Raw genomic sequence first — 15,004 nt, forward strand, 5'->3', positions numbered from 1 at the left:
AAAGAGCAGCAAACGACCTCTGAAAACCTGACAGCACAGCAGGTCATTTATGCTTGAGGAGGCACAGAGGCCCCTCTGGGGAGCAGAGGTGTGGGCTTGGGGGTCTGGAGGCGGTGGGTGTGACCTGGGCACACTTCCAAAGGCACAGCACACTACAGTGGGACTTGAGAGTGGAGAGCACTTCGGGGCCAGGGTGCACACAGGATGGAACCTGCATGTGAGACACGTGACCTTCTGGCACTCCCTGGCCAGGCCATGACGGGGCCAGGGGAGCTCCTCCAGAGCTCCGGGCCTCAGCGCCCCCTGCGGCCCTGTGTGCTCCCCTGTGCTCCTCATAGCCGTGTGTGCTCCCCGTATGCTTCCCGTGCCGCCTGTGGACTCCTATTCAGAGCTGTCCCACGAGTCTGTGCTCTTGCACCTACTTCCACAGACTGGAAGGTGCATCTGACCCCTTGTTTGACTGCCACATGCAACAGCTGGCCGGCTCACGCTGCCGTGGTCTTGTGTCACCCAGATGGCTTCTGGGTACTGGGCTCAAACAGATGGAAAGTAAATAATTTCTAGTGCTTCCAGAGGAACTCATTCCATCACTTTGGTTTTAAGGTTTTCTTTTGTTTGTTCTCTATACGTGGACTTGTGCTCAGGGCCTTGAGCTCTCTCTTGCCTCGTCCACTCAAAGCTGGCTTGCCGCTTCTGGCTTTCTTCTGGCTAATTGGAAGTAAGAGACCCGTGGGCTTTTCTGCCTGGGCTGGCTTTGAACCACAGTCTTCAGTAGTTAGGATTACAGGTGTGAGAGCTCCCACTCCCCTGCTTGGTTTTACGTTGTGAAAAGCATATCAGTAGTCATCTCTACCATTTTCCAGTGCATGGCCCTAAGGTGCACTGTCACATTGCTGGGTTGCAGGTCTCAGCTTTTCACTTCAAACCAGAAGTTCTGTCCTACTTAGCAGCAAGCTCCGCCCCTCTCTTGGCACCTGGCAGCCCCTCCTCTGCTTTCTGTCTGTGGACATGGCCAGGTCCGATGACTCATGGAGATGGAGTCTTCAGTGAAGACCGCGCGACCTCGACATTCATCCAGGAGGCAGCGGGCCCCCATCTCCTTCCTCTTCAAGGTGGAGTGGTGTTTCTGATACGTAAGCAGGCGGCTTTTCAGCCGTGAGTGTTGAGAGGCTCCCAGCTCTTGGCTGGTGTGCCCGTCATCACCTCGAAATGCTTCAGTGATACGAAAGTCACTTTGTTGTCGGGCTCACAGTTATCGATCAGGAAGTCAAGTTTCCTCGAAGGCGAGGGATTTCTACATCACCCAGGCTGTCTTCACCCAGCCCTTTTGTGGATCCCCCGTGTCCTCTGCTGGAGAGGATTTGAGTGTGGGGGAAGTGGGAAGTGAGGGACCACGTGAAGGGAAGGAAGCTGGTAGGAGGGCCTGAGGGAAGAGGACTTGGTTAGAGGACCGTGGAGACTGGGCAGGAGGAGCTGTGCGCAAGGACTCGGAGGACACTGGGAAGGACTGCAAGAGGGGTGGGAGGGGCTGTGAATGTCAACGCAGATGCAAGGCAGAGCCCAGGGGTGGTGGTGGTTCCAGGCAGACCCTACCTCCTGAGCATGCAGTACGGGCCAGAGGTGGAGGAGCCTGTGACTTTTCTGGGTTACTCTTTCCGCCTGCTGTGAGGTGAGCATGGTTCTTAAGGAAGTGTGTGGAAGGGATGGCTGGCTTTCCAGGGCCGGCCCTGGCCTGTGCCCCATTCTGACCCCAGGTAGAGTCTGCCTACCTTGGAGGTGGGGCTTGTCACGATCTCAGCAGCTACCCAGGTGCTGACTTCATCTGCATTTCTTAAAAGCTGTAGCAGGTACTTGTCCTGGACATAATTGGGTAGGAACAGGCTGCAAGTCTTGGTAGCCAGAGACTCAGAAGAGCTGGCTCTGGAAGAGAACCGGTGCGAGTCACCTGGGAAGTGTGGTGGGACCCTGCTGGCCATGGAGCTGGTGGGGGCTGGTAGGGGACATCGAGGCCAGGCCCATCCTCAGGACTGGGAGTGGGGGATGATGATAAGCCCAGAAAACAGCACCCACAGGGCCTCCCACCAGCTCCCAAATGAAGGGCTCTGGCCCCTTGGGGTCGGGTCACTCACTTGGAGAGGGCTGCACTTTTGTCCATGACACCCAAGGCCCGCGAGTTTAGGAAGTGAACAGGGTGGCACTTTTGAAACAGTTCCTGTCAGAGACATGGAAGCAGATGGTTGGTGTGCTGTCCCCCTGTCCCCAGGGGTCAGATGTCACCACGGTAGTGTTAGGAGGGAGGGTTGTTTGGGCCCTCTCTGTGGTCACAAGCCAACTGCCCACTTGGCAGCGGATGAGGGCCTGGGTCTGGGCGGGCCCCGAGGAGCTGTGGTTGGCCCAAGCCCGACAGGGGAGCCCCAGTCTGTGGCGACCCCTGCCCCATGCAGGGGCTCAGGTCTGCCTCACCTTGGGCTTGCCCTGCTTCAGACCTGTGCATCTGGCCCACGAGTCCTGCCACTGAGCTCTGTTCCAGGCACCCCTGAGTACCAGTGTCCTGGGGCTCATGTCACAGCACAAAAAGCCAGCCCCGATGCAGAGTCCTGGACCCCTTCTAGCATCTGTGACCCCACACACCTGCTGCAGTAGCGTGAGCTGAGTGAAGAGCTGGTGGGTGCTGTACTCTGTCAGGAAGTAGGGCCCCTTCTCGTTGGCTTTGGCATAGGGACCGTAGAAGTCTTCAAAGAAGCAGGGCTTGGGCAGGGCAGACGCGATGGTGTACTGGCGCTCCTTGTGTGGCAGTGCTAGCCCATTGCCCCGGGGAAGCTTCCAGGAGAAGCTCTGCAGGCAAGCCAGGCCGTGCCTCCAGGTCAGGTGGGCCAGGGCCAGGACAGGCCAGGACAGGCCAGTCCAGCCCAGATCTGCTGAGACCAGCTCAGCTGGACCAGAGCAGACCCCACCCTCCAGGCTGTGGCTTGGGGACCTGTGTCCTGGGCACTTAAGCAGATTTTCATGAGTGCATTGCTGAGGCTTGGAGTTGCTGCCCCATCCTGGTGGCAGGACTACTTGGTTTCCCAGCAGATTCTCCCACCCAGGTCTCTGCCCAGAATCACAACAGGCCCCACCTGTCCTGAGCCCCACAAGCCCCTGACTGTTCTTCCCCAGGGCAGGAGGTACCAGCCCAGCGGGATGGCGAGAGACAGGTACAAAGCATCTGTTGTGTGTATGAGTGCATGCCTGTGGGCATGTCTGGGGAGCCCTCTCCCAGGAAAGGCCCCACCTTCCGGGAGATGCCATCCTCAGAGAGCCTCTTGCAGAGGGTGTTGAAGGGTTTGCTGTCCTCCTCGGCCACCTTAGGGTCCTCCAGGTCTGGGCTTCGCGAAGCCCAGTCAGGCCGCTGGTCGGAGCCCGCCTCCAGGAGGCCCAGCAGATGCTCAACGGAGCCATCCAGGGGCAGGATCTGGTTAGAGGCGCGAGTGAGGGTCACAGCCACCTCTGGGGTGAGGCAGTCCCTCCCTCCGGGAGCCAGAGCACCAGTGAGGACGGCTGGGCCGTGGTCACCTGGGACGAGATGAAGTCCTCCAGCCGCTCCAGCAGCCCGGCATTTCTTGTGAAGTCCACAGTGTAGCAGTCTTCCACCCAGGCCTGCAGGACACACAGGCTCCGTCGGTAGATCTTGGTGAAGGTGGAAGTGGGGTCCTGCTGGGCCCTAGAGTCAGAGGGGAGTCTTTGATGTGGGCTTCAGCTGGGCGCGGTAGGGGCACAGGAGAGCAGGGGCAGTGACCTGCCAGGTCGAGAGGCCACAGCCCTCCCCGCATGCCTCCTCTTCCTCCTCTTCCTCTTCCTCCTCCTCCTCCTCCTCCTCCTCCTCCTCAGTGGTTCTGACCACAGCCCTCCCCTCTCTCCCTCCTCTTCCTCCTCTTCCTCCTCCTCCTCCTCCTCCTCCTCCTCCTCCTCCTCCTCCTCCTCCTCCTCCTCAGTGGTTCTGACCACAGCCCTCCCCTCTCTCCCTCCTCTTCCTCCTTTTCCTCCTCCTCCTCCTCTTCCTCCTCCTCCTCCTCCTCCTCCTCAGTGGTCCTGACCACAGCCCCCCCCTCACCCCCTCCTCCTCCTCTGTGGTCCTTACTCAGCTTGGGAGTGGCTCTTGTCTTCCCACTGGTGATTGTGCGGGGGGGGGTCCCCCTGCTCCCCCAACACCTCTTGGCACCTGGCTGCCCACCCTTGCTCCTAATCCCACCTTGTCCATCCCAGGGGATCACATGTGCCATGTCCCTGTCAGGGTCAGGAGGGCTGCCTTGCCCCTCTTGAGGTGAGCAAGGAGCCTCGGGGCCCGCCTGCCCCCGAGAGGGCAGTACCTGGACAGGGTGCTGCTGATGCGGTCCAGGAGGAAGTGCAGAAAGTCCTGCGGCGTGCAGAAGTACCGGAAGGTGTAGAGGAACTGCTGGACATAGCCCTCGAGGAAGGCGTCGCTGTGGGGAGAGCCGCCGCTGGGCCTGGGGCCTCCAGTGGACCTGGCTGCTCCCTGCGGCTCCACGCTGCAGTACGCACGTGGACGTGCCTTGTCGTGAGGGGAGTGTGCTTTGGGTGTAAAAATGTGTGATTCCTGGTGGGTGTGAGGGAACGGTTTTGAGAGTCTGGTCTGTAGGCCTCAGTGTGTAGGAGTGGTGTAACGGAACACATGAGATCTGGGGTGAGGATTGTACACCTGAGGATGTGAGAGCTCACCGTGCCCAGCGTGGGCACGCCAGCTCCACGTGAGTACAGTGAGTTCTGTGTGCGAACACTGGGCTTTACACGCAGATCCTGAATTCTACACAAGTACGCTGAGCTCTACACAAATACACTGAGTTCTACGTGTATTCACGAACTGATTTTTTTTTTTTGCCAGTCCTGGGCTTGAACTCAGGGCCTTGGCACTGTCCTTGGACTTTCTCAAGGCCAGGGCTCTACCACTTGAGCCACAGCACCAACTCCTGGCCTTTTCTATGTATGTGGTATTGAGGAGTTGAACCCTGGTCTTTGTGAATGCTAGGAAAGCACTCTACCACTAGGCCACACTCCCAGCCCCGTCATCAACCGAGCTCTATGTGAGTACCCCGAGTTGTTTTTGTGTGACTACACTAAGTTCTGTGAGAGTTTTCTGAGTTCCACCAGAGCACACTGGGTGTGTGAGCGAGTTCTCTACTTAGTACATGGATGCTGTTTGCCAGGATTTTCCAGCCAAGTGAAGGGAGAATTGGTCACACCAGAACCTCTAGCCATTTGGGGTGAGGGGCTTTCCTGCTGCACCTCCCGTCACTGGCATGGACTTTGGTAGAGTGGGCAGCGAGGACTACCACTGCACACATGCAGTGCGTGCACTGGTGGGGTGTCCCAGGGCTCAGTCCCATGGCACCAGGGAAGGAGGGTCCCCACAGCTCCCTGGCACCTGCCCTCATGGATGTGCTGGGAGCCCTGCCAGGAGCATCACCTGGAGCTGGCAGACTGGGGAGTTTGAGAGGAGGGCACAAAGGTGAGGGGTTTGGGCCAGTCACCTTCTAAGCTCCTGGGTGGGGAACATCATGTCCTACCACAAGCAGGCATGGCCACTGGTCTGGCTCCTGGGCACCTCAAAATGGAGACACAGCCCCAGATCGGGGAAGGAGTCCAGGAGGCCACAGCCAGTTAAGGGGGTGTTTTGATTAGGATGGTTCTGATGGCAGCTATGCCCTGCCTCTGTTTATGCTCAAAGCCTGTTGGGTTCCATCTCTAGTGCCTACCTTTCCAGCAGTGCTGCCGCACCAGGGCCATGCTAGGGCCCAGGCTGTTCTCACCAGCAACTGGGCCACACAGCAGATGGACGTTAGCACAGGCCAATGCAGACCTTTACAAAGCAGTCAGGCGCACTCTAGGTAGGGGCTCTTCCTGCCATCCTTCACCTCTGGTGGACCTCTTTCCTTTCTCTTTTCCTCCCCCTTGCTCTCAGAATCTCAGGGCCCTGGGGCCCGCGGGCCCTGGGCGCACCTGGAGTAGAGGTAGGCCATGAGTCCCAGAGGCGTGCCGGCCTGCAGGATGCGGGACTTCTGCTGACCCCCCCACGGGGCCCTGTTGACGTTGTAGAAGATGAGGGAGGAGGACTCGTCCAGGGGGCTGAAGTCCAGGGTGTCACAGGGGGCGGCTGCGATGTTCACAATCACGGGCAGGGCACAGGGCGTCAGGCCCCAGCGCTCCGCGTACATGACCTGGGAGGAAAGGAGGAAATCAACCACCCGTGCTGGGTGCCTGTGTGTGGTCACTCACGTGGCCTGTGTGTTAGCCAGCATGGCCCGACCTGCAGTGCCGAGGGCTGGAAGAGCCCTGGCTGGGAGCCGTACTCAGTTGCTCCCAGCTGGGGAATGGGCCACTTGCCTGTAAGTACTTCTTGACCAGGCTGAGGAACTGCACCTTGGACCTCATTTCCTCCAGCTGCCCTCGAAGCTTACACAGCATGGTCCTCACCTCGGAGCCTGAGGGCAGAGCACGGTTGCCGCACAGCCCGCTTGCTGTGTGGTAGCTGGCCTCTGACACCCCACACTCAGGCACGCCTTACCTTTGCTCCGCTTTTCTTTCTGTAAGAGTTTCTGGTAGAACTTCAGGGTCTTCCTGTAGTTCCTTTTCTCTATCATAAGCTGCTGTTCCAGTTCCTGAGAGGGAACAGTAAGTGTCACTCAAGCATGACTTGCCTCCACGCAAGGTATGGCATGGGAAGCAGGCTGGCTTGAGAGGATGCGTGGTTGGTGAGGCTGTGCTGGGGGGCAACTTGTTTGACCCAGGGAAGAGGAGAGGACCTGGGGCTGAAGACGCGTCAGTGAGCACCTCAGAGGGAAGCTGGCTGCACTGGCCCACTGTGAACTTGTGACATGACCTCAAGAACGCCAGCACCTGGGCTGGGAGGTTGGCCTGGTGGTAGAATGCTCACCTAGCATGCATAGAGACCCAGATTCCATTCCTTGGTACCACATGCATAGGCAAAGCTGGACGTGGTGCTGTGGCTCAAGTGGTAGAGCTCTATCCTTGAGAAAGCCCAAGGACAATGCTCAGGCCCTGAGTTCCAGCCTTAGGACTGGCAAAATGAATGGTAGCATCTGGGTGCAGGCTAGAGAGAGGTGAAGGCCTCACCTTGTAACCTTCACCTGTTCCTGAGACCTGGCTGTCCCTGAGCCATGCCCATGACTGCTGAGATCTGGTTCCTTCTCCCCTGGCTGGCCCCACGTGCCCCACTCAGAATCCTTAGACTTCCACTCGGGAGGACTGGGGCCTTGTGGAAGCCTCCCCACGCTTTGGGGTCAGCTGCAGGGCAGAGTCCTGGGGGCTGAGGCCCACTCAGCAGTCACAGGCTGGCTTTCCACATGTGTGGCCCCAGGGAGCCTTGCACCAATGCCAGCTGCAACAGTTCTGAGCTTAGTGTGGTCTGCCTGCCTCAGTGGCGGGGAGAACAGCTAGGACCCTCACTTGAGAAGCTCTGGAGACCTCAGAGGCAGTGCTTGCAGAGGGGTTGGCGTGTGGCTGCCATGTTCCAGCACCTGGTGGGAACCAGTCACAGCCCGTGGTTTCCTGTCTGAGCCTTGAGATGCCTCCAGGATCTCCTGCAGCCAAGGGCACTGAGGGGTCCCCCAAGGTTGAGGGTTGCCCAGCATACTTCCAGTAGGTCTTGAGGTGGCTGTCTTCCTTTTAAAGGTGGTCTTAAAGAAAGCCGAGTCATGTGAATTCCAGTCATGCACTATGCAGCCATGGGCTGTGGGGCTGGGCACTGAGAAGCAACAGATACCTGCCCAGTTATTTCTAGCTTCTGTATGTGAGCACAAGTGGGCAAACACCATCTACCTGGAATCTGAGTCCTTGTAATGTGAACAGGGAGCTACAGCTGGGATGGGGTGGGGGAGCTGCCATGGATCTAGACCAGCTTCCTAAGCAAAGTGGGACCTGGGCTAGGTCTGTGGGCTCCTGCACTCTCAGGAAAGACCCAGAGCCTCTGCCCTTCTGCAGGAGCCCAGCACGGAGTGGGTTTGGACTGGTCCAGGGCGAGGGAGGTCACTGGGCAGGAGGTCCTTCCCGAGGGTGACTTCTGTGCCTCTGGGCACAGTGTCTCCTCTTGTCCTGTGTCACGTGGAGGCTGGGGTTGGAGCCTAGGCGTGTGAAAGAGGATGAGAACCCAGAGGTGAACCTCCCCTTCAAGGAGAGAGGCACGAACACCCCAACTGTGCCAGGACTGCCACTCAGCTGGGTGGGGAGTGAGCTGATGGAGGGGTCTGGAGATTTAGATACCCAGGATTCAGGTAGAACTGTGCTGTGGATGCTTGCTCCTGCAGGAGGATGGTGTGGGCCACAGCAGGGAGCTGGGCTGGAGCAGTAGGTGACAGAAGGGGCAAGCCTAGGCAAGTCCGTCAAGGCCTCTGGGTCCTGCTGCAGCTCAGCGGCGCCCACGGGGTGTGCCTGCACTCAGCCGTGGTCCACGGGGCCTGCTTGCACTCAGCTGTGGACCACGGGGTCTGCATGCACTCAGCTGAGGACCAGGGGGTCTTTATCCACTCAGCTGTGGACCACTGGGTCTGCATGCACTCAGCCGTGGTCCACGGGGTCTGCATGCACTCAGCTGAGGACCAGGGGGTCTTAATCCACTCAGCTGTAGACCACTGGGTCTGCATGCACTCAGCCGTGGTCCACGGGGCCTGCTTGCACTCAGCTGTGGACCACAGGGTCTGCATGCACTCAGCCGTGGTCCACGGGGCCTGCTTGCACTCAGCTGTGGACCACGGGGTCTGCATGCACTCAGCCGTGGTCCACGGGGCCTGCTTGCACTCAGCTGTGGTCCACGGAGTCTGCATGCACTCAGCTGTGGACCACGGGGCCTGCTTGCACTCAGCTGTGGTCCACGGGGTCTGCATGCACTCAGCTGAGGACCAGGGGGTCTTTATCCACTCAGCTGTGGACCACGGGATCTGCATGCACTCAGCCATGGATCAGGGGGTCTTTATCCACTCAGCCGTGGACCACGGGGTCTGCATGCACTCAGCCGTGGACCAGGGGGTTTTTATCCACTCAGCAGTGGGTCTCGTGGTCTGCATACACTCAGCTATGGACCACGGGATCTGCATGCACTCAGCCGTGGACTACAGGACCTGCATGCACTCAGCCGTGGACTAGCGGGTCTTTATCCACTCAGCAGTGGGCCAGGGTTCTGCATGCACTCAGCCGTGGACAAGAAGGTCTTTATCAACTCAGCAGTGGGCCAGGGGGTTTTTAATCCACTCAGCCGTGGACCACGGGCTCTGAATGCACTCAGCAGTGGACCAGGGGGTTTTTATCCACTCAGCAGTGGGCCAGGGGTTCTGCATGCACCCAGCAGTGGGCCAGGCAGTCTTTATCCACTCAGACATGGACCAGGGGGTTTTTATCCACTCAGCAGTGGGCCAGGGGGTCTGCATGCACTCAGCAGTGGGCCAGGGGGTCTGCATGCACTCAGCAGTGGGCCAGGGGGTCTGCATGCACTCAGCAGTGGGCCAGGGGGGTCTGCATGCACTCAGCAATGGACCAGGCAGTCTTTATCCACTCAGACATGGACCAGGGGGTTTTTATCCACTCAGCAGTGGGCCAGGGGGTCTGCATGCACTCAGCAGTGGGCCAGGGGGTCTGCATGCACTCAGCAGTGGGCCAGGGGGTCTGCATGCACTCAGCAGTGGGCCAGGGGGTCTGCATGCACTCAGCAGTGGGCCAGGGGGGTCTGCATGCACTCAGCAATGGACCAGGCAGTCTTTATCCACTCAGACATGGACCAGGCGGTCTTTATCCACTCAGCAGTGGGCCAGGGGGGTTTTATCCACTCAGCAGTGGGTCTCGTGGTCTGCATACACTCAGCAGTGGACCACGGGGTCTGCATGCACTCAGCCATGGACCAGGGGGTTTTTATCCACTCAGCAGTGGGTCTCGTGGTCTGCATACACTCAGCTATGGACCACGGGATCTGCACGCACTCAGCCGTGGACCAGGGGGTTTTTATCCACTCAGCCATGGACCAGGCGGTCTTTATCCACTCAGCAATGGACCACGGGGTCTGCCTGCACTCAGCAGTGGACCACAGGGTTTTATCCACTCAGCCATGGCCTGTGGGATCTGAATTCACCCAGCTCAGGGGGAGTCACTGGATCAGAATCTTCTACTCAATGGAATCACGGGGGGCGGGGGCGGGGGGTTGAGTACACTCAGCTGAGGTATATGGGGTCAGTGGGGTTCAGAGTGCAGGACTGGAAGACCCAGCCTAAGCCATTTCACACCTCTCTGCAAGGTGATGCCTCCAGAGGCCTGAGACGCTGCCAGAGAGTTGCTGTGCCTTTACTTTCCTGGCTGGGTTCTAGATGGCCTGGGCTCTAACATCAGACAGCCTGGGTTGGTGCTGGCTTCCTATGCCATGGCTGGCTGTGTCAGTCCCCTCTTCTGGGCAGGGGCAGAATCATTCCCAGGCTGAACTGTACCGTAAGCTGCCAGTGTTGTGTCCGGGTCTGACAAGGAAGCACTGGTGAGAGGCAGTCTAGATGATTAAAGTGAATTAAAAGAAAGATGCCCGTTTCTTAGTTATCACATGGGCCATCATTCCACTCCAGGGCTCGGCAGTGACCTCCCTCCCCGCCCCCAGTGGACAGTGTATATCTAGAACATTCTGCCAGTGAGGCTCCCCACTGGCCTGTGCATGTAGAGATACATGCAGTGGCCGCTCTGGAGCTGTGTGCTGAAGGCGTGCAGGCATTCCCTGTCTGGAGCGGTGTTCTGCTGTCTGCTGGTCAGAGCCAGGCCTAAAAGTGTCCACAGCTCTCTACCTATGGTCTCCTGTGACCCTGGCTCCCTAGGACAGTAGCAGAAGCCGTGTCCCCCAGAGCTGCAGAGCACGATTGTTCTTTCCCTGGGGGAGGGCACCTTATACCAGGCCCTGTTCACTCATCACCTGCCTGTTGGGGTACACCAGATGTTTCCTGTCTCTGGGCTGGGGTGGGGTGGGGGCTCAAACTTGCTGCTCTCTGGAGCATGGCTCACAACTCATGAGGGTGGTGTCAACAACCTCAGTTTATAGTCCCAAGTCTTGACATTTTTGTCAGCAACACAGCTCAATACTGGATAACAGGCAGATGTTTTTGTTTGTTGGTTTAATGTTTTTTCCAGTTCAGGGCTTGAACTCAGGGCCTGAGCATTGTTCTTGGGCTTTTTTCAAGGCTAGAGCTCTACCACTTGAGCCAAAGCACCACTTCCAGCTTTTTCTATGTATGTGGTACCAAGTAATTGAACCTGGGTCTTCATGCATGCTAGGCAAGCACTCTACCACTGGGCCAAATTCCTGGCCAAACTCCTGGCCCAATAGGCAGGTTTTTAAAGAATGATTTTGACTGCTCTGAGATAAATTTATATGATGTAAAATTCATACAAACTGGATGCTGGCTGCTCAGATCTGCAATCCTGGCTACTCAGGAGGATGAGATCTAAGTATTGGGGTTCAAAGCCAGCCTGGGCAGACTCACTCTGGGGTCCTTTGGTTCCACCCATCAGCACAGCCTGGGCACTAACGCTCTCCTGACCCCCACACCAGCAGAGCTGGTACTGGGACCAGTCAGTGCTCCACTACAGGCCAGCCCTGGCTCTGAGATGAGCAAGACCCCATCTCCAAGGCTGTGTGGCCCTGAGGTGCTGAGCTCACTCTGGCCTCTCCCCTCTGCTCCTTCCCTGGCGGCAGGAAGATGACAGCAGGTGGCTGTGCTCACACTTGCTATCACTGTGGTTTGTTCCCTGCTGGCTGGAAGGGCAAGGACAGCAGCCAGCTGGGTGTCCTGGGAGGACGTCTTCCTGGAGGCTTCATGGCGTACAAGACATGGGTGGGAATGTTGGGTGAGAAAGAGAGCAAGAGTGGGAGTGGGGGCCACTAGGCCCTGGGGTCTGTCCTGAGGATCAGGTGACCCTCTGAGAACTGTCCTTTGGGGCCACATCCCTGGCTCACAGGCAAGAGAAGCCATGCAGCTGTCCAGCTGCAGAGCTCACTGCTGTTGGACACAGCACCTCCACTAGAGGGCAGGTGGAGAAATGCTGACCAGGGAGTTTTGGGGGCTCGCCTTCTCCCTGGATGGTCTGCCTGAGCCGGTGCCTGCCACCCTCAGTGTGCTCACTGCCAGAGCCCCCAGTGCCAGTGGGCAGAGGACCACACTCACTGGGCTCTGGGCTGGGGCTCTGGGTCCCTCTCTCCTCCCCACTGCTGCCCTGTACCAGTAGGGCTCTGGGTTTGGGGTCCTCCCACACTCACTGGGCTCTGGGCTTTGGGTTCCAGGTGTCCGCTGGCCATCTGCATCCCCAGATCCTTCACATAGTTGTAGACATCAGCTCCAAAGCAGTCGGCCTCATAGAAGGCACTGGACCAGCCAGGGCTACAGCTCTGAAACTCAGCGGGGCATGGTGACACAGCGCAGCCGCCTTCCTCTGGCTTGCTCAGCCGTGCCATTGAGTCTGGCTCTGAGGACCTGCCAGCTGGCTCCAGGCCTGGGCCTTGCTGCCTGGCCACTTCTGCCTCAGGTTGGTGCTCTCCTGAAGCTTTAATTGACTTCTGAGGCCGAAATCCTACCTCAAAGTTTCCTTGTAAGATCACACCAGAGTCTCTGTCAGAGAAGGCTGTGGGTGAGCAGGGGGCTCCACTGCCACGCGCTGCAGCCGGATTCTCATTGCCTTGAAAAAAAGAGCTGAGGGTCACTGGGTGGCACATCCACTCTGTCCACAGGGGAAGGTCTGGCAACGTCCATGAGAGGCTTGTAGCCATGGTTCTGCAGGGGGAGCTGAGTGGAGTCCAGGTCACTGTATGGCTGTGAAGAGACTGGGGCAGCCAGGAATGAGTTCTCCTCTCTAGACTCCCTCTGGGCTCTGTACTGCATTGAGCTCCTGTAGACCGTGGACTCTTGTCCTCTTCTGGGTCTCGGTCTTTTCTTCCAGCGCATTCACAATCAAACCCAGCTCTGCTCTTCTATGGATAAATGCTTCAGGATACCCTAAGCCCTGTCAATTTGAAAGCCTCCACCCGTGCTGGCAGCCTCCTGGCCACCCGGTGCAGCTGGATCTCATGCCCAGGCCTCATACCTGCTGCCTAGTTGTCAGCCTGGCCGACACACCCTGACTTCCTCAGACTGGTTTGGGAAATTCATTTTCAGTTGACCTGGGCCTCCTGGCTAGTGATCTCACAGAGCACAAGCTCGAAATGATTATTTGGTTCATGGGTCCAGGATGACGCATGGATACCAGCCCTCCCCCCACCCCCACCCCCACCCCCGCATATCTGTCCTGCACTGACAGACTCCAGCCCCGAAGGGACCTGGGGTGTCTCTAATGCTGGGGCTTTCAGTCACCACAGGAGGGAGCCAGAGGACCCTGTGGCAGTCAGAACCCGCCACGGTGCAGGCTGCATCTCTTACCCAGACCACGCAGTGAGGGCCTTTTGCTGGAGATTGAGCAGCTGCCAGGTGAGTGCTGTGGCTGAGTCCTCTGCTCCTCAGGAGTGCTGGCAATGAGAACCACTGGTCAGTCACTGGCCGGCGCCCACTGACAGGGTGAGGCCTCAGGACCAAGCAGAGTTCCATGGGCTCACGGTAGGTTCCACTGGGACCCTGTCACCTCTCTCTGCAGTACTGGTTCCCCAGAGCCCTGCTGGACAGAAGCCGGGACAGTGCAGCATCCCTTCTTGGGTACAGAGATGCTCCGGAGTGGGTGAACTTGTACTTCTTCTGGCTACCTTTGCTCTTCTAGAGGGGCTGCCAGCAAGCTCCTCCCACCCCACCTGCCACCGCAAACACCAGTGACCTGAGACCCTGTGAGCAGGGTTGGTTCAGCAAGGAGTGAAGGGCCTGGGAGGCTAGTTGAAACGTCTGTGGGCCAGGGATCTGGCCCACTGGGGCTCCCAGAAGGGCAGACGGGTCTGGATGCTCACCTGTCAGGGGGCGAGGCTGGCCCGTTGACCACCTTGAAGAGATTTTGCAGCAACTGCTCATTCCAGTACAAATCACAGAACTTCTCAGATATGGCGCCACAAAAGGTGGCAAAGGTGAGGTCTTTCAGGGCATAAATGTACTCCCCTGTTTTTGTAAATGATTGGGCGGGTTAGCATGTGACAAAGATGAGTTTCTGGTCCTCCGACTGAGTCCCAGTGCGGGGGGGGGGGGGGTCAGGTGTGCCTTAGGCTCTCAGGCTGCCCTGAGGAGCCAGAAGTGCCCGTGGCCTCCCTGGCCCTTGGACGGAGACAGTGAAGTTCCCCGAGGCTCCCTGCCCTGGGCTTCCCCCAGAGGCTCCGTACCCATAATCAGGGCCTCCAGCCCATTGTCCAGGTAGCCATCGAAGGCAAACTCCTCCTGGATGAGGCGCATGGCCTCCTGTAACGAGGGGCAGGCGGCCGTCTTAGGAGGGGAGGAGGCATCCACGTTGCAGGGACAGAGCTTTCGGTCTGAAGGCTGAGGCCTGTCAGCATGGCCGCCTGGGCTCCTGGGGCTGTCTGGACTCCCTGCAGTGAGGGTGAGGCCCTGTGCAGGCGGCAGGGGGCCCTCTGGCTCAGGGGCCTTGCTCTGGGGAGGCTTACCCCTGGGGTGTGGACCGTGGCTGGCTGAGGAGTCTCCTAGGGGTGGGGTGGTTCTGGATGGGCCCAGCCCATCTGCCCTGTGCTTGGGGGACAATGCCGGGGCTGTCCCAGATGGAGTGGGGGTGGGAGAGCAGGGTGTCCCCGGCGTGGCCCCCTCTTGCTCTGTGGGGAGGATGGGGCCTGGAGGGCAGGAACACTCGTGGGCCAAGCCACAGGGCACAGAGGCCACAGCAGATTCCACTGCTACTCCCTGTGGCCCTGGGTCAGGCATCGGCTGGTCAGGTTTGGTGGCCCCGGGAAGATCCTGGGCTGCCTGCTTCCCCTTGCTCTCTCTGTCCAGCAGGCTGCTCCTCTCTTGGGGACTTTCTGCTGTCTCTGTGGGTAAGGTGAGCTGGTTTCTGTGGGGAG

At 58.7% G+C, this 15,004-nt stretch overlaps 1 protein-coding gene across 3 annotated transcripts in view; it reads right to left on the bottom strand.

Annotated features, from left to right (window-relative positions):
- The window catches only part of Kndc1 (kinase non-catalytic C-lobe domain containing 1), a 52,329-nt gene that overhangs the window by 3,964 nt on the left and 33,361 nt on the right, over window positions 1-15,004 (bottom strand). For all 3 annotated transcript variants that reach the window (XM_090345572.1, XM_090345571.1, XM_090345570.1), the window contains exons 14-26: window positions 14,318-14,994; window positions 13,955-14,099; window positions 13,443-13,528; window positions 12,290-12,705; window positions 6,563-6,656; window positions 6,382-6,479; window positions 5,998-6,215; window positions 4,350-4,463; window positions 3,556-3,703; window positions 3,275-3,454; window positions 2,632-2,835; window positions 2,130-2,212; window positions 1,770-1,920 (exon numbers count right to left, since the gene is read on the bottom strand). In XM_090345572.1, the coding sequence (XP_090201698.1) occupies window positions 1,770-1,920; window positions 2,130-2,212; window positions 2,632-2,835; window positions 3,275-3,454; window positions 3,556-3,703; window positions 4,350-4,463; window positions 5,998-6,215; window positions 6,382-6,479; window positions 6,563-6,656; window positions 12,290-12,705; window positions 13,443-13,528; window positions 13,955-14,099; window positions 14,318-14,994 (2,614 nt within the window). The remainder of the gene's footprint in view (window positions 1-1,769; window positions 1,921-2,129; window positions 2,213-2,631; window positions 2,836-3,274; window positions 3,455-3,555; window positions 3,704-4,349; window positions 4,464-5,997; window positions 6,216-6,381; window positions 6,480-6,562; window positions 6,657-12,289; window positions 12,706-13,442; window positions 13,529-13,954; window positions 14,100-14,317; window positions 14,995-15,004) is intronic.

This window comes from Megascapheus bottae, chromosome 15 (assembly GCF_031878675.1).
Source record: "Megascapheus bottae isolate mThoBot1 chromosome 15, mThoBot2.hap1, whole genome shotgun sequence".
NCBI lineage: Eukaryota > Metazoa > Chordata > Mammalia > Rodentia > Geomyidae > Megascapheus > Megascapheus bottae.